The sequence below is a fragment of the Antechinus flavipes genome, chromosome 3 (genome assembly GCF_016432865.1).
Source record: "Antechinus flavipes isolate AdamAnt ecotype Samford, QLD, Australia chromosome 3, AdamAnt_v2, whole genome shotgun sequence".
Taxonomy (NCBI): Eukaryota; Metazoa; Chordata; class Mammalia; order Dasyuromorphia; family Dasyuridae; genus Antechinus; species Antechinus flavipes.
Genome location: NC_067400.1, coordinates 171,600,646 through 171,624,471, shown reverse-complemented (window position 1 = coordinate 171,624,471; position 23,826 = coordinate 171,600,646). Strand labels below are relative to the sequence as shown.

Sequence of the window (23,826 nt, the reverse complement as noted above, 5' to 3'; positions counted from 1 at the left end):
ATTTAGTCTTAACTTTTCCTGACTGTAGACTCAGCACTATATTCACTCTTCCACTTAGCTGCCCCATTCTCTATAATGGGACTCGGTGAATTGCATCATGCAACCTCCCTACCTTGTCAGATCAAATTGGAGGCTGCTGGGTTGGATAGAGTGGATAGAGTGCTGAGTAATCAGTGTCATCAGAAGGCATGTTTGAGCTTTATGGGAAAAAAATCATTAACTTTATTGTAATACTTTAAAATATACCAGTGACTTCTGCATACTCTGAATCTATGAAGTGACTGAAACAAGGATTAAGCTGGAGCATATCCACTTTGTTTATCTCCTAATAAAAGGTGCTTTGTGTGGTTGGGAAATAAAATATCAAGGACTGGGGTTAATTGGAGTTAAATCCTCTACAACTGGATGGGGTGAGAGATATAGATGATAGAAGGGAAAAAAGGATATGAAGAAATAGAAAGCCCCAAACTCCCTTAAAGCTCTCCTCCCAAATATTAGAGCAGGGTGGATAATGTAGATTCCCATGGTCTGTTGGCCTTCTCAAGTCCCAAGGTGGGGCATCCATCTACTCCAGCCATCACAGCTGATTCTTGGGGAAGATTCAACTATGATTTGTTTTTCATTACACAGGATAAAATAATTTCCAATAAACTTATCCTCTGATTATCATCACTACAACCTCTATTTTGAATTGTCCTTTTCTTATCCCCTGAAGGAAAATATAGAAATACACATTATGCCCCTATGATAGGGAAAGCTGAAGAAATGATCCACACTACTCCCCATAAACCTGGAAGAGGCAAAAATGATCATCTCAGAACAAAGATCTCACACCCAGCCCCAGGAGGATAAAAAGAGAAAAGCAATAAACTTCCCACATTAATTTGTTCTTCTTTAGCCATGCCCAGGAAAACAGATGGCCCTTGATCTGTGTGTCATAGGGTCAAAAATATTATCCATGCTGACAGATTTTGTTATTATTAACACTGAATGTTCCCCCCAAATGCCAAATTGAGAGGGTAATGAGAAGGATTTCTCCTTACCAACAAGAGAGAAAGGGTAATGATTTGGGGAAAGACATTTGGGCAATTCAATGAATTGCCAGCATGGTTTAGTAGTGCCGTGACTTTTTTTTTTCTCAAGACTACAAGAACACTGGAATGTCTATCCTACCAATACCCAAGGAGAATGTCTTCCATTGGACATTCAACAACTAAAAAAAAATGTACTTATCTTCTTGGTTTTTCATATCTAATTCAGAACCATCCTCAAATTTTAATCACTTCTAGTTGACTGTATGTTTCAAAATAGATATGCACTATTTTAGCATCCATTACTAGGTTCTGTAACTTTGTAATCTCTCTTAATAGAAAACAATACATAATTTAAAAATTCAGCACATGATATAATCTAGGGTAGTTGATTTGAACTTCAAACCCTTTTAATGGAATAGTGCATTAAGATACATCACTTACTTTAAGGTACTTTCTCAAACACAGAAGAACAATACCCTTTACCTGTTATGAAAGTGATAAATCTCCTCCATATTCCCAAATAGAACATCCTTCTTATTTTGGAGGGCTGGTGAAATGAGATGCATCATTAGTGGATTATCCATCTCTGCAGCATATCCCTATGGTGCAGAAAAAAGAAAATGAATGACTCTTACTTCCAGTTGTTATTTGACTCATGAAACTCAACTGGCAAACAGATCAACAAGTATTAGGCTAACTGTGCAAAGTCATTTGGGGGTATGTGTATAGATGGTCAACAAAGAGTTAATATAATGTGGTATTTTATTTTGTCTGCTTTCTGCTTTATTTTTGATATTGAATCTCCTTTTTTCATACAGGTTAAAAATGCAGCAGGCATTGTGTTAAGTGATGGGCATATAAAAAGAAGCAAAAGACAGGCCTTCTATGCATAGAGCTGGCAGTCTAATGGGGGAGACAATGAGCAAACAAATGTGAACTAAAAAAGCTATATACAGGATAAATAGGAAATAAATGGGAGAAGGCACTGGAATTAAGATAAACTAAAAAAGGCTTCCTGTAGAAGATGAAAGAGAAAGACAGTGTAGGGTTGAATTAGTTTACCAAGAGGTTAAGATGGGGAAGAGAGGAAAGAATGGCTAGTACAGGGGAAATATTTTAGAGAGAACACTAAGGGTTAGGCTGGGGGGGGGGGAGAGGGCTCAAGGATTAGTTGTCACATGATGAAAGAATGAAGTTTGGTAAGAGGAGGTAGGAGGAGGTGTGAAACAATAAATTGTGGTTGGGTAAGGGGATTTCAAAATTCTTGAACATGGAAGTAGTACATTTGTGGGTGAAGGCAAGATGAAGCATATGATTATCTTTACGTAGAGGTAAAGGTCATGTGAAATAAATAGGTTAAGAAACTTTTTGGGATTTTTGAGGGAAAGTTCAAAATGTATGTTGAAGTCCCCTAGTATGAAGGCAGGAATTGGGAAGGAGAGGAAAAATTGTGAGCCAAGTATTGAATTCACTGAGGAAGGAAGGAAAGTGACCTAGGGGTCTATATTCCAAAAGCTTCTTAAACTGTGTGTTGTGACTCATAGGGGACAACATAACTGAATGTGGGGGACATGAAAAATTTGGCAACCAGGATTTAATTGGGCGGTAGAAATAAATGCTATGAACCTCAAAGGAGAAAGTGTCGCAGTGATATTCTACCAAGTTTTAATTCTTTATATAAAAATAAATAAGCACACCTACCTCATTAGCATGCAAATTAATAAATGGTAAAATTATATGTATATCAAAGAATTGTTTTAAAATAATTTCTTTATTATCAGTAAATGTTTAATTTGTATACTTATTTTATATACCTGGAGTCAAAACTTTCTTACATAAAAAAGTCTTGAATAGAAAAAGTCTAAGAAGTCAAGCAATAAACAATAACTACCAGGATTTAATTGAGTGATAGACATGAATAGCATGAATCTTAAAAGGGGAGGGGCTCCTGAGTGATGAAGGTAGGGAAGAAATCCTGGAAGTGGCAATGGGGATCAAGAAGTAATTCAATTCTCCTTTGTTGGCCAGTGAGCTACTACTTACCTAGCCTGTGGTCTCTTACTTCCAGAGGGTTTGCCAAATTGGTGCCAGACTTATATAGACACCTGATTGGTTTAGCCCTTTTGCAGTTCAGATTTTCTGAGCCCAAGTAAACTACTAGTCTCAACCTTTTCTAACAGTAGGTCAGGAGAGAACATGATACCATTATTCCTGGAGTGTCTTTTCTAAAGCTAATGCACTTTATATTTCATCTATGAATGACCCTGGAAAAGTATATATGTGACACATAGAATAGGAACCATTTCCATAATTTCTTAACTCAAAAAGATAAAACTAATAAACAAAAAGGTAAAATTCTAAACCCAGCTTAACTCTTGGACATGTGGACACAATTATACTTAATACATACACCTACCTCAAGGACACAAAGCAGCTCTTCCACATATGCTCTCTCTGTTTCAATAAGCTCATTCATGACATGCCTGGAAATAAGGAAAGATGTTAACTCCTTATAGGAATGTCCTTTGAAAATACATGTAAGTGAACTGATGCTAAGTGAAATGAGCAGAACCAGGAGATCATTATATACCTCCACAATGATACTGTAGAAGGATGTATTCTGATGGAAGTGGATCTCTTTGATAAAGAGAGCTAATTCAGTTTCAATTGACCAAGGATGGACAGAAGCAGGCTACACCCAAAGAAAGAACACTGGGAAATGAATATAAACTGCTTGCATTTTTGTTTTTCTTCCCGGGTTATTTATACCTTCTGAATCCAATTCTCCCTGTGCAACAAGAAAACTGTTCGGTTCTGCAAACATATATTGTATCTAGGATATACTGTAACCTACTTAATATGTAAAAGACTGCTTGCCATCTGGGGGAGGGGGTGGAGGGAGGGAAGGGAAAAATCGGAACAGAAGAGAGTGCAAGGAATAATGTTGTAAAAAATTACCCTGGCTTGGGTTCTGTCAATAAAAAGTTATTAAAAAAAGAAAGAAAATACATGTAAGACAGTTGTCTGACGACTAAGATTGGGAGACCCCATACCTAAACCTATACCCAAAGCAGGAGATCTCTAAGGCAGGTAGTTCATAATATTCTAGGTTCCCAAATTGTGAGGAGACAAGTGGTTGGGAAGAGGAGAGATGATGCAAATACTTGACTCTTAAACCTTGTAAATCTGTGGAATCTTCCTACTTCCTGATTGCATGGGGATACTTGAGGAGTCTTTAGATCTAACTCCATTCCTTCTGAAAGATTCAGAAACAGTATGGATAAATGGAACAAGTTTTATATTTGGAATCACAGAATCATTGTTCAAATCCCAGCTCTGCAAATTATTATCTGTGAATCTTTAGTTAAGCCACAAACTTCTAGGCTTCCTCCTTGTAAATAAGGAATGGACTCAACCTCTGAGGTCTTTTCTAAATTTAAATCTATGACTTTTGCTCAATTAGAAATGTAGGGACAGAAAAATTTTGATTTTTAGAGGCTTCTCCAAAAGTTTTTACAGGCCTATTATAAGGATTGGGGCCCAAGACACTATACTCCAAAATCCAATAGCAAAGTCAACTTGGCAGATCTGTAAATTACTAAGAACTGCAAAACCAAAAGAAGATTGTACACAGTAAGAAGAAAATTACATGATGATCAACTGTGATGGACTTGGTTCTTTTCAACAAAGAGATGATTCAAGGCAATTCCAATGGATTTGTGGTAGAAAGTGCTATTTGCATCCAGAAAGACAACTATGGAGACTGAATGTGGATCAAAGCACAGTATTTTCACCTTGTTGTTTGCTTGTTTTTTTTTTTCTCTCATGTTTTTTCCCCTTTTGATCTGATTTTTCTTGTGCAGCATGATGAAAATGGAAATATAAATATTTAAAATAATTGCACATGTTTAACCTATATCACTCTTGAGAGGGAGGGAGAAAAATTGCAACACAAGATTTTGCAAAGGTGAATGTTGAAAACTATCTTTGCATGTATTTGGAAAAATAAAATACTATTTAAAATAAAAAAAAACTTATTAAGAACTTAATATAAACACTATATGTCTTATAGAAGAATGCCAATAGGGACTCTGTCAATTTAGGCTTTTTTCCTCAAGATTTGGTAGTGATGTATTGGATTCTTGGAAATTCCCTTCATTGTATTTTCTTTGAAGCTGGTCCTCGTGGGACCAACTTCTGCAAAAGCACATTCCTTTATCCATTAATCCATTCTTTACCACTGACTTTTCCAGAAAGAGCTTCTTATTAGTCCTTGTGAATTCTGACTAAAATTTAGGGTAATTTCAATCCAAGATACCTCCTTTCCAGAGATTGATTTGATATCTAGTCAAATGAAAAACAACAAGCCAGAGAATGGGCAAACTACTGAATTAGTCAAAGGATATACATCAATGTTGCAAAAATAGGAAGGAAATTGTGGATCTAGAAGTTACAGAAATAAAGCAATTTTCTAATCAAAGGTCCCAGACAACAGTCTGCTTGTCAAAATTGAGTAATAAAGTGTTATTTTTTTGACCCTCTTTTTAATTTGGTCACCAATTGGGTAAGACCTTAGACTGAGGCTCCACCTTAGCTGTCTGTATTCCATTTCCACACTGGCCTCTGAATTTTGTCAGCACTCTTCAGAGACCTAGGTCTTAATTCTCTTTTGATTTAGCAACTTAGAATTATGAAATTCTGCTGGGACCAAAGTTATATCTTCCTGGATATGGAACCACTCAGAGGCAATCAGTACTGACTGAAGCAAAACCCACCTTCGCAATATTGCCAGATTTTCTTCATCATCCATCATTGAGCCACTTCTGCCTGTTGTATATCACTCATTTCACTCTGCATCAGGTGAAGAAAAAATCAACCAGTAAGGATTTATAAAATGTCTATTATGTGCTAAGAACTACACAGGAACTGGAACAACATAAAATTTAAACAACAAAAAGCTATTTAACAAGGGCCTTCATGTTGCTTTTGATTTTCTTGTCTTTTTTTTTTTTAAGACACCAGAGCTTATGGCTCACTATTCTCCTTCCCAAATGATTAAATCTGGAATAATATTCATGTTCTCTTTACTTAGAATGGAAAAAATAAGCCACTAGCTAGTAGGCAACTCTGTGATGAAATCTCATTGAAAGTTGATTAAGCATTTGGGTGACTGGTACCCTTGAAAAGAGAAGGCATTATCATGATTTTATAATAATACTGATTGCTCCTTGAACCAGACTGGATGAAAATACAATAAGGACCCAGAAATCTCAACAAAGCAAAAGAAGTTTCCTGAAATAAGGAAAATGCAAACTTCAGTGGGGGTTGTTATTATTATTTGTTATATCATCATCATCATCATCATCATCATTATTATTTATCATTACTTATGATAACCACTTAATTTATTAGGAAGTTCCAGAGCAGACTAACTTCCAGATAAAAGAGTGTAAAGGGGTGAATGAATGAATGAAATGAATGAATGAATGAAAAGCCATTAATATGTATTGAGTAATGTAGTAAGCCTAGGAGCATACATATAAGCGTCAGATCTTACAGTTAGGAGTTTATATTCTATTAAGATAAGACAATACATATCAGGGGAGTTGTAGCCAGAGAAGTTGAGAGGGAAGGTGGAAAAATACAATTTTCAGGGAAAATCATCATTCACTACCTTTGCTCTTCTGTAATTTCCTCTTCTTGGCATGTTGCTTTCAGAAGAGTTCTCAGAACCTCTTCGAAGACCTGGAATGGAAAAACAATGCCTGAAAAAATGACTTTGGTTGGAGAGCTTTGATGACTAGGATCCTCAGGCCTTTTCCTTCCACCTACCTTAACAACCTGTACCTGTCCTATTTTCCCATCCAGTTTTCCTATATGTCCAACAGAAACACTGATGTCCTTGCTATTCCTAGTTTATTGCTATTTAGGCTAAGACCACCACTAATGATTGAACATTTGTGCATTTGGGGTTATAGCTATTCCATTACTGACATGGAAGGATAGGGAAGAGAAAGGTCAAATTCCTTCTGTGACCTCTAAATCAGGTTCTATTTTAAACACGATAGGGAAGGAAGGTTCCTGGTTGCCTTTAGGTTATTGACTTATCTTCCATCAGGCATTCTAGGGCAAAGGAAGGAAGGATGGAATAGGCAGGACTAGAAGTCCTTTTTTTCTTAGGTCAAGATTAACTCATTCCAAACAAATGAAGCCATACCCAAACCTTGTGAGTTTTGCACATTTCCTCAGCTGATTATCCCTAACTTATCCAGTATATATAGATATATTTCATTTGTACAAAATTGATTGAATTTAAATTTAAATTTTATTTAAAATGTGAGGTCCTTGAGAAAAGGGACTGTTTATGCCTTTCTTCAAATCCCTAGAATCCAAGCTCAGTCAGTGCCTGAAACATAGAAGGTGTTAATCAATACTAGCTGACTGACTTGAAATAAGTGTCAGCTGGACTCTTATTTCAATGGAAAAGAGCAGACAGATAGCAGAGATTAGAGCTTCAATATTGCTTTATGTTTTCTATTTTCTCACATGCACCCCAATACACTTTACGTGACACTGGGGATTCAGCACACTTATTGAATGAACAGTACCTATATAGTTTACCTGGAGAAGTGCAAGGAGATTTTGTAAATGCTTCAGGTCTTGGTGCTACTGGCTGCACTGGACGGGTCTGCTTTGCGGCCAATTTCTTCAGGCTCACCTGTCTCTTCTGGAACATTTCTTCCATGCTCTCTTGTTTCTGAAATACCTTTTGTACATGCTCCTGAAATGAGAGTGTAACAATTATGAATGTTATGTACTTGCTTTCTAATGATTGGATTTTAAGGATTAGTGTCTCATTAAATTGAAAAAAGAAACCACAATTAATCATGAAAGCAGAGTAGCTGCTCCAAAATAAACTCCTTAAAAATTGTATTTTTAAACATTTCTATTAACACTATAGTAACTCTTGTGATTCAGTTCAGGGTGATATACCTGAATAAAGATATTGATAACCAAGGTGCATAAAGAGGATTGTAGTCACAAGAGTGAGAGTTCTGGAAATGATGTTGTGTAATGAAGGGCTGATAACTGTATATTGTTCATCCTGGAGAAGAAAAGACTGAGGGCCAAAACAAACAGCCTTTAAATATCTGAAGGACTGTTATGAAGAAGAGAAGTTTATTCTGTTTTGAGTTTAGAGAGCAGAGCTAGGGAAAAGCTGTTGTGAGGTAGATTTTGAATGAATGTAAGGAATGTTTGTTGCCAAATAGAGCTGACCAAGAATGGGTTAACAGGAATTCATAAAGTAGTGAGCTTTCCATTACTGGAAACATTCAAGCAGAGTCTGATTAGATAGTGATCTATCTAGAGATGTTGCAGAAGACAGTCGTCCATTGAGAGGAAGACTGGATTTGATAACATCTGACATTTTTTTAAAAATCAAAATCTAGAATAGAACAGTTTTGAAAGTAATGGGTAAAATTTATTTCATACACACACATATGTATATACACATATATATATCCATATGAAGCAGTATGAAGGGAAGCTTGACAATTTCATATCAAATACTTTTTTGTGGTGCTGTCATGTGTATAAAAATGGTTTTTTTGGTAGTGTTTAAGTTCCAAATTTAAAAATCAGTGCATAATTAATTGTAACTTAAATTTTTAAACATTAAGAGTTGGGAAATCTCTACTCAGTAGGGTAAAAACAGTTTTTTAAAATTATGAAAATAACCACTCACAAAAATTTATTTTGCCCATGGTCACATGTTAATATTACCTTAAGATCTGGATTGAGAATAGATTCATATTCTTTGTAAACTTTATTTAGCTCCTGGATCTTGTTTTTTGCACCAGTGTCTAAAAACTTCTCGATCTCTTGTAGGGCTGACTCGGCTCCATCCTGGGATTGGCATTTGTCTACGGGCTGGGAAGCTAGCAGGTAAATACCTTCATCACACCATTTCATAGACTAGATACATAAAACACAGGAAAAGTAAAAGAAAAGAAGACATCAGGAAGTGAACTGGAAGATGTGTGAAATTTGTCATTTTTGTAAATTGTAAATTTACCAAATTGTGTAATTTGTCATTTTTCTGCTAAAAGCAATTCTTCTCTGATAAACACATAGCCCATGGAATATTTTAATTTTAGAAATATGACTCAAAACACTGAATCTTTATACTTTTGCCACTACAATATTCCATATTCTCCAGAATGGAAAATCATAATTTGAAGTTAATTGGATTTTCTTCAGTGTTATATCTACTGAAAAAAAAAAAAACAACAACTGTAAACCCAAACATCAAATGATAAAAGATCAGTATGGTGGACAAGTTCATAAATACACACCACTAAATTACACAAACACATAAAATATACCAATACATGTTTGCTAGATCCCAAGAGAAAAATAAAGAGCTATAGGAAACCTCAAAGAAATACTATTGATATCACTCAGATGAGGAAGGAAAGAAACTGGGGACATGGGATCACATGACTGGGCTGTTTTAAGTAAGAGAACACAGTGGAGAAGGGCAAGGAGAGACTTTCATTTCCCAATCTACCTTTTCAAGAAGGCTATGGAGCTCCAGTGACTGATGGAGAAGATTCCTTCTTTTACCCATTTCAGCTGTAAATTCATCACAGAGATGCTGGAGTTCATTGCACTTTGGTGAGATGGAGTCCACAGCATAATGCTTGCTTTGGATCAGCTGGTTACCTTCCAAAGACAAAGCCCTAGCCTTCTCCACAGCTTCCTGAAAAAGAAAAACATCATTTAAAAAAATTGATTGGGACTTATTAGGGTTATATGCAACTTGGAAGCTATTTTCAGGGCAATGCAACGCACTGTAATTGAGGTGTTATCAGCCAAGATGTATGTGGGTGCTATTTTTCTTTGCTTATTATTGTAGTTATTCACACACTACCTAAATCATGTAGCTGGCTAGCAAACTAGCCATGATGGGAAAGGCTAGAACACCACCAAAAGTTCATTCATTTGGGGTATTTTCACATTGTTCTGGTGGAACCTCTTTTTTTATCATTCAATACTTTATAAAGAAAAATTTTAAATGTATCAGTACAAAATTATTCACACACACACACACAACACACACACACACACACACACACACACCCTACAGCTATGAGAGCAAAATATAGGGAACCTATATGGCAAAAAGCAGAAGTTGAAAAAAATCAGTAGCTCAACAGAGATTTGTACCCAGGAAGGGTAAGAGGGATCATCATGTATAACTGCACATGGTACTGCTAAGTTTTTATAATGATAATTTAGTAGTGTTGAAAAACTCTGGATGAAGAATTCAGAATGGATGGAGAATACTTAAAGCAAACCATTTTCTAGTTTGTTCAGTTTCTCAGCCAAGATGAACTTGTCATTAATTATATTTATAATAATTATAAAATAGTTTTAGAATAAAACTTTTAAGTTATAAAATCTTACTGTGCCATTGTAGAAATTATGAACATGAAAGCCAAATGACTATATCATAGGCAGTCTCTGTCTCTCTTATGTGAACTTGAGACATTAGGTACCAGAAAGAAACATTTTCCATTAATTAGATACCATCTTACACCTTTAAATGTTAAATGTTAATTGTGGAATTGACACATCAGATGACTTACATTGGATTTTTCTTCAAAGCTAGTAAGGTCCTTCAACATGTGTTCCACATGAGCATAACTATTTCCCACATCAGTAAAGGCTGATAACCTCTCTGATACAACATCTAGGATGGCTTTCACCTAGGAGAAAGAGGAGGGAATGGGAAGAGAAAGCAACACCATTGTCAATGAAGGTTGGGATAGAGAGATATCCATCATCAACATGTTCACATGAAGGCATGCCTTTCTGTGGAAAATTAAGATATAATATTTAAAGATCAAGGCAAAGAAAAAGAATCCAAAATCTGCCTAACGATATAATGCCATCAAGTTAAAAAGAGATCAAGCTAGTAATGTGAGTGTGCCAGAGGATAGGATTTTTAAAAAATTCTTACCTGAAAAAAGTTAAGCTAAAATTTATTATTTAACTAAAAAAAGTGACTTTAAAAACTATTTGCAGAGGAATATACTTATACATGACATTGGAAGGTTCCTTTGAGGCCACTTAATTTACCTGCCTTCTGTGCTGCAAGCTGATAAAGAAAACAGAGCACCTGGCCTGAAGTTAGGAAGACTCATCTTCCCAAGTTCATATTTGGCTTCAGACACTTACTAGCTGGTGTGATCCTGGGCAAGTCACTCAACCGTGTTTGCCTCAGTTTCCTCATTGGTAAAATGACCTGGAGAAGGAAATGGCAAGCTATTCCAGTATCTCTTCCAAGAAAAACCCCAAATGAGGTCACAAAGAGTTAGATGAGATTGAACAAAAAACATTTGATAGATGTTTAAGATGTTAAGATGTTTAAGAGAGATTAAGTGATATTCCTAAGGTTATGTAGTACATTCATATATTATAGGAAGATTTTTTAAAAAATAAAAAACTGTGACAATAAGAATTTAGTGCAGTATACTAGAAAGACAACTGAATATGGAGTCAAAAGGTATTCATTCAAATCCTGGCTCTGTCATTTACTACCTATATATCAATTAAACACCAATAAGGGTGCTCAGCACAGAGAAGGTATTCAGTAAATAAGTATGGATCCTTGCAATCACTGCTCCAAGAAAGTATTTACATATCAATTTAGAAAGTTTGTTTCACAAAACAACTGGGTCAAGGATGATTATCACTCTCATTTTATAGATGAGAGAACGGTTCCATGTTCCAAGTCTCATCTGTTTCTAAGAGGTAAGTGAGCATAAAACTTAAGTCTATATGTCTTCTCATTGCATCATGAGGTCACCAAAAAATATGAGGTTGATTTTAGAACCCCTTATATTTTAATTCACTCGATTTTCATTTTATTTTTTATCTTCATGAAGAAAAGTTTATAAGCACAGAAAAGCTAGATTAAGATGCTGAGAGAATGATTTTGTTTTCTCCTGAGATCTGCCCAGTCCTGCAGAACAAACGAAGGAGCTGGCAGAGTTTTAAAAAACCTCTTGGGATAAAGACATGAAAGCCTGCTGCAGTGCTGTTAAGTACTTCTAAGCCCCAGGAGATTCGACTTTTTAATACTTAAGCATTTCTGGTGGTAGGGATAAGCATGGGAAACTTACTAGAATCAAGAATTAGCCACTAGAATGTAGTGATTCATGAGACAGCTAACGGATGAAATCAGGGGCTAAAGTAAAAATTCTGAGCTAATATTCTTTTTAAATCAAACAACTTTTGTTTTCATTTTGTATTTTCTATTGGACTTATTAAGGATACTGGAAGTCTATTCTTCTCTTAAAGTCTCTTGGAACCCCTAGTTCCTTTCAAAGCTTAGCTCAAATACCTCCCCCCTTTCACAAGGCATAGCTTGAACCCTTCTTTCCTCCACAGCTACTGATGTTTTTCCTCAAAGTGACTTTGTATTCATTGTGTATATACTTTGTTTTGAATTATATGTACGTGTTGCTTCTTTTCCCTGTGGACCCTCCCTAAGGATAGAAACTTTTATTTCTGTCTTTCTATCCCCAGGAACTAGCACGGGGCTTGGCAGTGAATTGAATTCTGAGTTTCTGGTGCTTTAAGTTTTTGGTCATATTAGACACCTAATAATGTGGCTTAACCTTGTGTTTTCTGTAGATCTTTATCAATGAACACTCTGGGTTGTGGTTATAGAAGCTGAGGAACATAGATCTAGAACCAGAAAGGAGCTTAGAGGCCATGTAGTCAAACTCCCTTATTTCATAGATGAGGAAACAACAGAGAAGTTAGGGGACTTAACCGACATTACAGAGCTAGTAAATGGTCAGTCTTGCTATTTTCTGCTTCTTGCCTTGAGAAGATCTCACAAATAGTAGGAATTTAAACCTCTATTCTGTATGTTAACAAATGAAGAGTATTCTGCAGGAAATAAAATTGCTGATATGTTACAGCAAGCTCTACAGCAGCTGTTATATAAGAGTATTCCCAAAAGGTAACCAAAACATAACATGACTGAAAGAAAGCTAATCACTAATATTCTCTTTTTCCTTACCAAATTTAACATTGTTCTTAATAAGCATGACATAAAACTGATACTTTTTACTCAAAATTGGTCTTAAAGCCTTATGCAAATTTTTCCACTATGATTTAGTTTTGAAGACCTATAATTTTTTTCTCTTTTTCTCCTCCTTTCTCCCTTCCTCTCCCTTTCTCCATGCCTCCTTTCTTCCCTCTCTCATTTCCTCCTCCTCTTCCTTCTTCTCTCTCTCTCTCTTTCTCTATTTCTCTCCCTCCCTTCCTTTCTTCAGCCCATTTCTTTTATAAATCCTTCCTTTGTTACTTTCCTCCTTAGAACTTTTAAATCATTTACTGTCTATATAACATGTACTCAGTCCATCCTTGGTTTTCTGGTTTGATCAAATATGATCTTTTCTTCTTCTAAATCCTGAGATCCCTTTCTAACAGTCTTATCACATGAGGGTTTTTTGCTCTTTTTAATTCCATTCTCCTGCTAAAGACCTACTCTGTTGCATCTTTAGGACTCTTAAAGGCTATATCAGCAGGGCCCTACCTCTGCAAATCCTAAAAAATTGAAAATGGATTAAAGGCACAGTAACAGACTGCATATCTAGTATGCAAGGATTAGCCAAGCTAAGTGTGGAAGGTGTCACCACCAGAAGAGATAATTTTTTGTCTGTTTGTGAGCACAATGACTCATGAAGACTGCCTACTAATAAGTAGAGAATGTCAAGCTTGTAATTATGGATGGACAATCTAGAAACTTAGAGGATTTCTCCTTCTGGTGACAATCATTGCTTGACAATTGCAATATTTAGGAGCATACCTCAAGTTTTACTGGAGTCTTGCGACCACTCACCTCTCGAAAGTTCTGTTCAAAATTCCGGAGTTGTAGACACTGCTCAAGTTTCTGCTGATGTTTAGCCCAAAATTCATCAAAAGCAGCTTCTGTTTCACCCAGATGATCCAAAAGCCTAAGAGGAAGGTTAAGAATCATTCTATACATATCAGACAAATTGTCCCTCAGAGGTAAATCATTTGCTTTTCTTTTCATTTGATATCAGCAGATAGAAGACTTTACCAAGGAAAAATAAATCCTACCAAAATAACATATTTGACTTGTCATATAAATGCCAACTATTTTATTTCTATTACATAGCTTCTGAGAGTCACCTAAGGTTTTAATTTAGTCACAAAATAACAGATTTAAGAAACCAATGCAAAGTGAAAAGAATAGAACCAAGAGAACATTGTTCACAGTAACAGCCACATTGTATAATGATCAACTATGGATAACCTATCTTTTCTCAGAAATACAATGATCCAAGACAATTACAAAGCACTAATTAATGAAAAATGATACCACATCCAGAGAAAGAACAGATGGACTCTGAGTATAGATCAAAGCATACTATTTTTCACTTTCTTTAATTTTTCTTTCTTTTTTTTCCTTTTGGTCTGTTGCTTCTTAACAACTAGGAAATATGGAGATATATTTTATATGATTATACATATATAATCTATATAAAATTGCTTACCATTTTAGGAAGAAGGGAATGAGGGAGAAAAAATTACAACTAAAAATTTTTTTGTAATTAATGACAAAAATTGTCTGTACATATCATTTGAAAAAATACAATTTAATCAAAACAACAACAAAGGTTTCAATTTGGAAGAGACTTTAAAGATCCCTTTCAAAGGGAAAGACTAATAGAAAGGAAAACAGAAAAATTAGTGGAAAGGTATAAAAAGGGGGGAGGGGCTCTATAAGGGGAAGACTATTTGAGAGAGGGAAGAGGGATAGGAAAGAGAAAAGAATAATCTAGGGTAAATAAGATGGAAGGAAACACAGAATAAGTTCTTTTAACTGTGAATGTAAATGGAATGAACTCTGCCATAAAACAGAAGTTCATAGCAGACTGGATTAAAAACCAGAATCCTACAAAATATTGTTTTTAAGAAATACATTTAAAGTATAGTGATAAATATAGAGTGAAGATAAAAGGCTAGAGCAGAAGCACCTATACTTCAGGTGAAGAAAAAAAAAGCAAAGGTAGCAATTCTGATCTCAAAGCAAGTAAAAGCAAAGTTAGATTTAATTAAAAGAGATAAGGAAGGAAACTATATCTTACTAAAGGGTACCATAGATAACAAAGCAATATCAATACTAAACATATATGCACCAAGTGGTATAGCATGAAAATTCCTAGAGGAGAAGTTAAGAGATGCAAGAAGAAAAAGACAGCAAAACTATATTAATGGGAGACCTCAACCTTGCTCTCTCAGAACTGGATAAATTGAACCACAAAATAAATAAGAAAGAAGTTAAGGAAATAAACAAAATGTTAGAAAAGTTAGGTATGCACTACACATCTCTCAGATTGGCTAAGATGACAGAAAAAGATAATGATGAATGTTGGAGGGGATGGAGGAAAACTGGAACACATATATTTGTTGGTGGAACTTTCGACAAATTCAGCTATTCTGGAGAGCAATTTGGAACTATGCTCAAAAAGTTATCAAACTGTGCTGTTATCACCCTTTCATCCAGCAGTGTTACTACTGGGCTTATATCCCAAAGAGATCTTAAAGAAGGGAAAGGGACCCACATGTGCAAAAATGTTTGTGGCAGCCCTGTTTGTAGTGGCTAGAAGCTGGAAATTGAATGGATGCCCATCAATTGGAGAATGTCTGAATTGTGATATGTAAATGTTATGGAATATTATTGTTATATAAGAAATGACCAACAGGATGATTTCAGAGAGGCTTGGAGAGACTTACATGAACTGATGCTAAATGAAATGAGCAGAACCAGGAGAACAAGAAGATTATACAATGATCAACTGATGGATGTGGCTCTTTTCACCAATGAGATGATTCAAATCAGTTCCAATTGTTCAGTAATGAAGAGAATCAACTACACCCAGAGAGAGAACTATGGGAAATGAATGTGGACCATAGCATAGCATTTCTACTCTTGTCTATTATTGTTTGCTTGCATTTTTGTTTTACTTCTCAGTTTCTTTTTCTAGATCCGATTTTTCTGGTGCAGCAAGATAACTATATAAATATGTATACATATATTGGATTTAATATGTATTTTAACATATTTAACATGTGTTGGACTACCTGCCATCTAGGAGAGGGGATAGGAAGAAGGAGGGAAAAATGTGGAACAGAACGTTTTGCAAGGGTCAATGTTGAAAAGTTACCCATGCATATGTTTTGTAAACAAAAAGCTTTAATAAAAAATATTTTAAAAGGATCTCTTTCTAATCTTGATCCCACATATTTAACATGTGTTGGACTATCTGCCATCTAGGAGAGGGGATAGGAAGAAGGAGGGAAAAATGTGGAACAGAACGTTTTGCAAGGGTCAATGTTGAAAAGTCACCCATGCATATGTTTTGTAAATAAAAAGCTTTAATAAAAATATTTAAAAAGGATCTCTTTCTAATCTTGATCCCACAATTCAGTCAAACATTGTCTTCGCTGTTTACTTCATTTGTCTTGGCCTTATCACACCTTATCAAACTCCAATCCTGAGTTATGCTAGTCTTCTCTGATCCTACATACATTCTGCTATCCATTACTGGATGAAGTCAGTAATAGTGTCTACTGGGTGCACCATACATTTATGTTTTCTAATCTGAATTGGGCCTTCATATAGGCAATCTTTTTAATTCTTCACTGACATTTAATTACTTTCCCTACAACAACTGTTCCCAAAACTCTTCTCTCTCTCAAGTCTCCTGCACCATTTCTATCTGGTGTTATAGTCTCAGAGATACCTCATACTTTACTGATAAAAGAGCTCACATATCTTTTTTATCTTACTTTATAATGCTCTTAACATTTTCTCTTTCCATTCTCTTACAAAGAAAGGGGCCTTTCTTCATGTCATGGTCAACCTCTGTCCTTGTACCCTTAGTCCCATGCTCTTCTATTTCTTCTGAGAGCTCATCTCTGTTCCCTTTCTAATTTTCAATCTTCTCATATTGTCTCTTTTCTTCTACAAATATGCCCAATATTTTCTCCATCCTGAAAAAGGCATCACCTGATTTTACCATGCCCTAACAAACTATTATCCCACCTTTCATCTCTCTTTTACAATCAAATACCCAGGTGGAGGAAAACACACACACATTCCTGTCTATACTCATGACCAATACTTTTCTCTTTTCCCACTTACTGCTCAGTCCTTTGAAGTCTCTCTTCTTATCTCAACACTTGATTGAAACTGCTTTCTCCAAGAGTACCAATATTCACTTCATTACTAAATCTGTCCTCCATGCTCAGAATTATCTCTCTTTTTTTATCTCCAACTCTGCCTTTTCTGGCTTCTGTAATTTAAAATTCTGTTTTCTGAAAGAAAGTTTTCTTTATCTCCCTCAATATTAGTGCCTTTTCTCCAAGAGAATCTCCAATTTGTCCTACATATATATCTTGCTTGCCCATTGTTGTCTTCACATTCTGTCTCCTATCATACTGTGAGGTCCTTGAGAGCAGTTTTTCTTTTGCCATTTTTTTGTATCTCCAAAATTTAGCACAATGACTAATAAATAGTAGGCACTTAATAAATGTTTATTTCCTGACTTAACCACTTTTTCATTCTGTATACTCTCTCTTCTTTTAGTTTCTCTGGTTCTTCTCCTATTTGTCTAACTTTTTCCTTTATGAATCTTTATGAAGTCCCCTAAGCATAGATATGCTATCTCCTATTTATACACACACACAACCTCCTTCCCATATGTATATATAATACACACACACACACACACACACACACATATATTCATTCAACTCCGTCTTCTGATTTCTAGCCTGCATCATCAATGATTAAAGAGCTAAAAATCAATGAATTTCCTATTGGTATTTTATACTTAACACATCCAAATTCAAATTTATTCTTTCTTCCACCATCTTCCAGCATAATTATTTCTCTTCTTAACTTGTCTATTTTAGTATAGGGTACCACTATCCTCTTAGACATCTGAATTCACATTTTTTTTTCAGTGTCATTCTCTCATTTTCTCTCTTCCTTTCACATTTTTCATTCATTTTTGAAATTGTCTTCTTGCCACTCAGAGCCTTTACTCTGGATGACTGAACTCTTTTCATTTTCATCTGGACTACTCAAACAACTTTCTAAGTGGACTACTGGCTTTCAGCTTCTCCTTGCTCTCATCTAACTTCCATACAGCTGCCAAAACTAGTCTTCCTAAAGCACCCACCACTCCTACACTAAGGAGCTTCTAGTATCCTTCCATTGCCCTAAAGATAATACAATCTCCTCAGCTTGACATTTAATTCCTTTAACAACCTCGCTCAGAAAGACTTCTCCTGACATATTTCATATTCCTTTGCTTCACACACTCTATATTCCTTCTATCTGTTACCTGAAGTCAGAATAAACTTTCTTGACTCAGTGTGCCTTTATACGGTCATCCTCTATGTCTGGAATGTAATCTTTTTTTTTTTTTTTTCTTCCTGAGGATGCTTAGCTTCTTTCAAAACTCAGTTTCTTCTATAGCAAATCTTTCTTAATACCTTTTCTCAAATTATTATGTATAAACATCTCTGGTTATACTAGGTTCTCCTTAATATTATGTAAATTCTCAGAGGAAAGCATTTTTTATCCCTAACATTTAACAAAGTGTCTTAATCAATTTAGGTACTTAATAGATTCTTGTTGGATTAGGATGAATTGTCTCTAGGACACCACAGGAAAACCTCTGTTAGTAGTTTTCATTCTTCCCTGGTACCCACCATTTGGTTCTATTTAAAGGACATTAGGCTCCACTTTAATGACTGTGGGAAACTAATCTAATCAGAGCAAGCATACAAATGATCTGGCATAGAAAAATCTAAGACTTAAAAAACCTTTCTAGGCCCTGATGGCAACAGATTAATAAAATTACTTACATAGTTACATAGATGAAAACTTGGTCACTTTGGAAATCATTGAAACCATGGTGTTAAAATCAAATATTTGGAATCAGGAGGAGCTGTGTTCAAATCCTGCCTTTTTGAAGTATTAGCTATATAATTCCCTTAGCCTTAATTTTCTTACTTGTAAAAAGATAATAATAATAATAAGCACCTATTTTCCAGTATTGTTTTAAGAATAAAAGTAGGATTATATTTATAAAGCACTTTGTAATCTTAAAGCACCATAAAAATAATGTCACACATTATAAGATTATAAGATTATATTTATATTACTTTATGTTGTCCTATATCATGTTATGATATGGTGAAGCACCTTGAACCTGTGTTCCAATATAATATAATAATAGAGCAATATAATAATACAGTGGGAAGACCTTCATGAATTGATGCAGAATAAAGTTACTGGAACAAGGAGAAGGATTTGTACTATGACAACATTGTAAAAAAAAACAACTTTGAAATCCTGAGAACTCTGGTCAATGTAATAATAAATAATTAGTCCAAAGGACTGATAATAAATGTTACTCATCTTCTGTCAGAGAGATGATGACTTTAAAATACATACCCAATGGGGGAATTTATTTTGCTAAATTATGATGTTTATCATGAAGATTTCATTTTTTGTTTTATTTCATGCTGGGTGATAATGAAAAGGATGAATTATAAATGTGGGTACAAAAGCATTTTCATTTTAAAGCAAAAAGAAGAAACAGATCTCTGCATTCCCATGTTGATTTAGAAAACCACAAATTAACATTATTCATGTTGTATTATATTTTTAAAATTTACTCTGTTAAAAATTTTCCCATTACATTTTAATCTGGTTCTGGCCAAATTTGGGGATTTTGCAGCTAGAGCATGTATGACTAATCTAATCTAATTTATAAATAGTAATTAATGGCTTCCAAAGTATTTATATTATATGATTTGCCCACAGTTGTATTTGCTGGGAGATCAAATGTGGTAATCCAGTGTCTAATAATAGCTTCTCAATTTAAAACATCTAAGTTAAAAATGTGAGTTGGCTGCTGACTTAGAAACCCACCTAGAAATATCTGCTAAATTCTTGCTTCTCTTTCTATAAGCTGAAAAAAAAAGAACTATGACTCTCTCACTCCAAAGGGATACTATAAGTACAAAGAAGAAAGTAAATGCAAAAACACTTTGAAAGAAGACTGTAAACTAAGACATTATTCTTATTGTTGTTTGGAATCACAAAGAATTCTCCCAGTTTTGTAATTTAGTAGTTTCCATTTCAGGGAAAATCCTGGACTACAAAAAAATATTTCCTTTGGAATTCAGAGGGATATGTGCCTACAATATTTCATAAAATAATAGATTGTAGAGCTAACTTTCAATCTCTTCATTTTATAAATGAAAGCCTTGAAGCTCAGAGAGAATCAGTGAATTGCTCACTCAGTTACATTCAGCACAGAGACTAGAATCCATTTCTCCAGATCATACTCAGTTTGCTACACTGTGCCACTGTATAATTTGGCCTCTATCTATCTGGTTATTCAAGCAGCATTTAGTTTCCTTTGCAAATGTGAGAACCCTTCTAAAATCTCTTGAATTCGAAGTAAAACTTGACCATGTATAATTGTTATAAGATTCCCCGCCCCTGGTTGATACAAGAAAAGAGTTGCAAAGAAAAGAGATTAAATACTTGTCAATTGAAATGAAAATTATTTTAAAAGAAAAGGAAGAAAAACATCCACAAACATTTCCCAGATCCTCTCACCTCTGCACTGTGGTTTGATTGTCAAGCTGATCTTGATTTAGATTGTACTCAGGATTCTTGGCCAGTGGCTCTCTAATGCTTTCAAGGATAGTGTGTCCCTCTTTTAATGCTAACATCATATCTTCCTGTGGAAAGACATCATTGCATTCAAACTTCTTCATCAGAGTTTTAGAGATCAGCATTTAAAATATAATTAATCATTAGAACTTAAGCTATTAGCTAATCAAATCTGAAAGAGCCAATTTAAAGAATGGAATGGAAAGAAGGGAAAAAATTATAAAAGATTACTGTCATGATCAAGTGGCCCAACTTTTTCAATTTACTTATGAGGAAACTTTCAAGCTCAGAGGAATTAGAAGAATTGCTCAATATCACACAAGCAGTGAAGAGGAAAGTTGGGACTAGATTATAGAGCAATCAATCAACAAGCATTTATTAAGTGCCTACTATGTGCCAGATTATTTTTGTTTTTCAGTCTTTGTCACTACTGTCCAACTCTTTGTGACTCCATTTGAATTTCCTTGGTAACGATATTAGAATGGTTTGCCATTTTTTTCTCCAGTTCATTTTATAGGTGAAGTCAGACAATAATTAGTCTGTGGCCAGATTTGAATTTAAGGAAGATAAGTCTTTCTGATTCCAAGTTCTGTTTTCTACCCACTGTACCACTTAATGGTTCCCAGGCTATACATATCAATGATATAATTTAAAAAAACTAAAAATTTTCTTTTAGAAATTATCTAAGGAAAACCTTAAATTTCTATTAGGGAGAAGACATTATTTGACCAAGGTCATTCAACTAGCTAAGCAGCTAGGTGGCACAGTAGGTTAAGCATTGGGCTTGGTCAGGAAGACCTGAGTTCAAATTCAGCCTCGGTTAACTTTGTGATCCTGGCAAAAATAACTTACCTTTTGTTTGCCTTAGTTTTCTTACTTATAAAATAGTGATAATAATAACTTCTATCTTCTATATGGGTTGTGACGTTGAAATATTTGTGAAGTGCTTAGCACAGTACCTTGAACATAGTAGATGCTTAATAAAAAAACTATTTCATTCCTTCTTAGTGGCAAAGCTAGAACTAGAATCTAGGTCTAAAGGAGATACAGTTACATGTCTAGAAAGACCTTTGGGGATTGAAAAATCAGCCAAGTCTGATGGGAATCTATGTGAAGCTCTGATTGTCATAAAAACTTGCTCATAATTCTTTCTGGTGAACAAACAAAAGCTAGCAGAAATTTACTAGAAAGTCAAGTACCTCCCACAAGTTCAGCTCTAGGGAGTATTTTCCCTTGACATTTCCATAAAAATCAAGTTGGAGGAGAAAGAAATTATTCAGACATCTGGATGATAATACCAGTTCACATTTATATGGCGCTTTGAAATTTACAATAAAGCACTTTCTTCACAATAATACTGTAAAGTGGCTCATGCAACTAACTTTTTAAACCTGGGTTGTGATTTTATTGATGCAAAATACTTGAAAAGAAGTACTTTCAGTGTAGATTGTTACTTCTTTTTTTTCAATATACTATGTTAGAGAGTTGTATGGGACACCAAGGTTAAGTGACCTGCCCTCATTTATTAACACTGACTCAGATGTCACACATTATACACCACACAGTGATAAAAAAAAAAGGGGGGGGGGCGGGAATCTGGGTTGTCTAACATACACTGCCTTCAGTAATTTCCTACTACTTAGAGCAAGATATTGCTTCAAGCTAGATATGGCGTCATATTTGGTGATATATGAGTGAATCTTCCTTAGAAAAGCCTCTATACCAAGAGCAATGACTGCTATTTCAAAGCAAATAACCTATACAGTGTTATAGGAATAAGCTTATGCCAAAAAATTTAATTTATACAAAATAGGAAGAAGACAACATAGAGAGATGAAAGCAGGAAGTAAATATTGTAAGATAAAGAATCTTGGATTTCTGAAATTGCCATAAAACACATCTCCTACTTGCCAGTCTTATCTCTACCTTAAGATATTATAGGAATATTACCTTTAAAATTTACTGGTGAACATCAGATGTCCATAAATTAATTAATAGACTCAGTTACTCACCACTATGAATCATTTTTGAGGAAAAAGTTTTTCAAAGCTTACTTACAATGCTTTGCAGATTTCATCATTACTTGATGCAAAGGATTTGTTACCATTTGATGCAACCATAAGAACATGTTTCAATCTGCATTCTACTGAAGCTGTCCTTTTTATATCAGAAATTTAAAAAGTGTGCTTTCTGTGTTAAAGATAAATATGAATCCTCAATCTCCAAGAGTGGAAAGCTAATAAGCAATGGCTTTCTGAAACACATTTCAGCCTCATACTTGATATAATCAAGAAAATCATGCTACTTTCCTCTTGGATAGTTCTCTTTGAATGATCAGAGCCCTTTAGTGTTTAACCTCTGTAAGCCCTGACCCTTCCCATCCTTCACTTACCTTCATTTTGCCTTTCTTCTCTGTGTGTGCTGAAAGAATGGAGTTAGTTGATTGCACATCATTAGGTAATTCTGTTTCTGCTAGTTCTGTCCCAAAGGACTGTAGCATTTGAGCTGTTTGCTTAACCATTAGGGCGAAACTTTCAATAGCCTTTTGAAATAAAGAGGGGAAAAAGACTATCATAAAACATTCTATGCACAAAACAAGGTTTCTATTTTAAAATGAGACACATGTCTTGTAATAAGTCACAAATTAAAGATCACTTCATTCTAAAAGGAAAATCTGAGCAACAATATGTTCACAGACAAGTACCTTCACCATTCGTTCCTTGACTGCATGCTTTTTTTCCCTCCCAGATTCTTATCAGGCACACTTTTAACATAATATCAAAATTCAGAGAAATTCTGTACTTAACATTTCTCTCTCTCTGCTAGGAACAGAATGACCCCGTGTGCTTGTGCTCATGCTCATTCTTATTCTCTCTCTCTCTCTCTCCTTTTCTCTTTTCCCTCTCTCCTTTCTCTCCTCTTCTCTCTCTCTCTCCTCCCTCCCTCCTTCTCTTTTTCCTTCCTTTCCTCCCTTCC

General features: G+C 35.0%; 1 protein-coding gene across 1 annotated transcript in view; it reads right to left on the bottom strand.

Moving 5' to 3' along the window:
• Positions 1 to 23,826, bottom strand: part of MCF2L (MCF.2 cell line derived transforming sequence like) — a 249,890-nt gene that overhangs the window by 22,088 nt on the left and 203,976 nt on the right. The window contains 12 exon segments of the mRNA XM_051984227.1: positions 1,518 to 1,633; positions 3,451 to 3,517; positions 5,810 to 5,853; positions 5,856 to 5,885; positions 6,709 to 6,779; positions 7,656 to 7,815; positions 8,820 to 9,011; positions 9,607 to 9,798; positions 10,688 to 10,807; positions 13,960 to 14,074; positions 20,794 to 20,918; positions 23,243 to 23,392. Of these exon segments, the coding sequence (XP_051840187.1) occupies positions 1,518 to 1,633; positions 3,451 to 3,517; positions 5,810 to 5,853; positions 5,856 to 5,885; positions 6,709 to 6,779; positions 7,656 to 7,815; positions 8,820 to 9,011; positions 9,607 to 9,798; positions 10,688 to 10,807; positions 13,960 to 14,074; positions 20,794 to 20,918; positions 23,243 to 23,392 (1,382 nt within the window).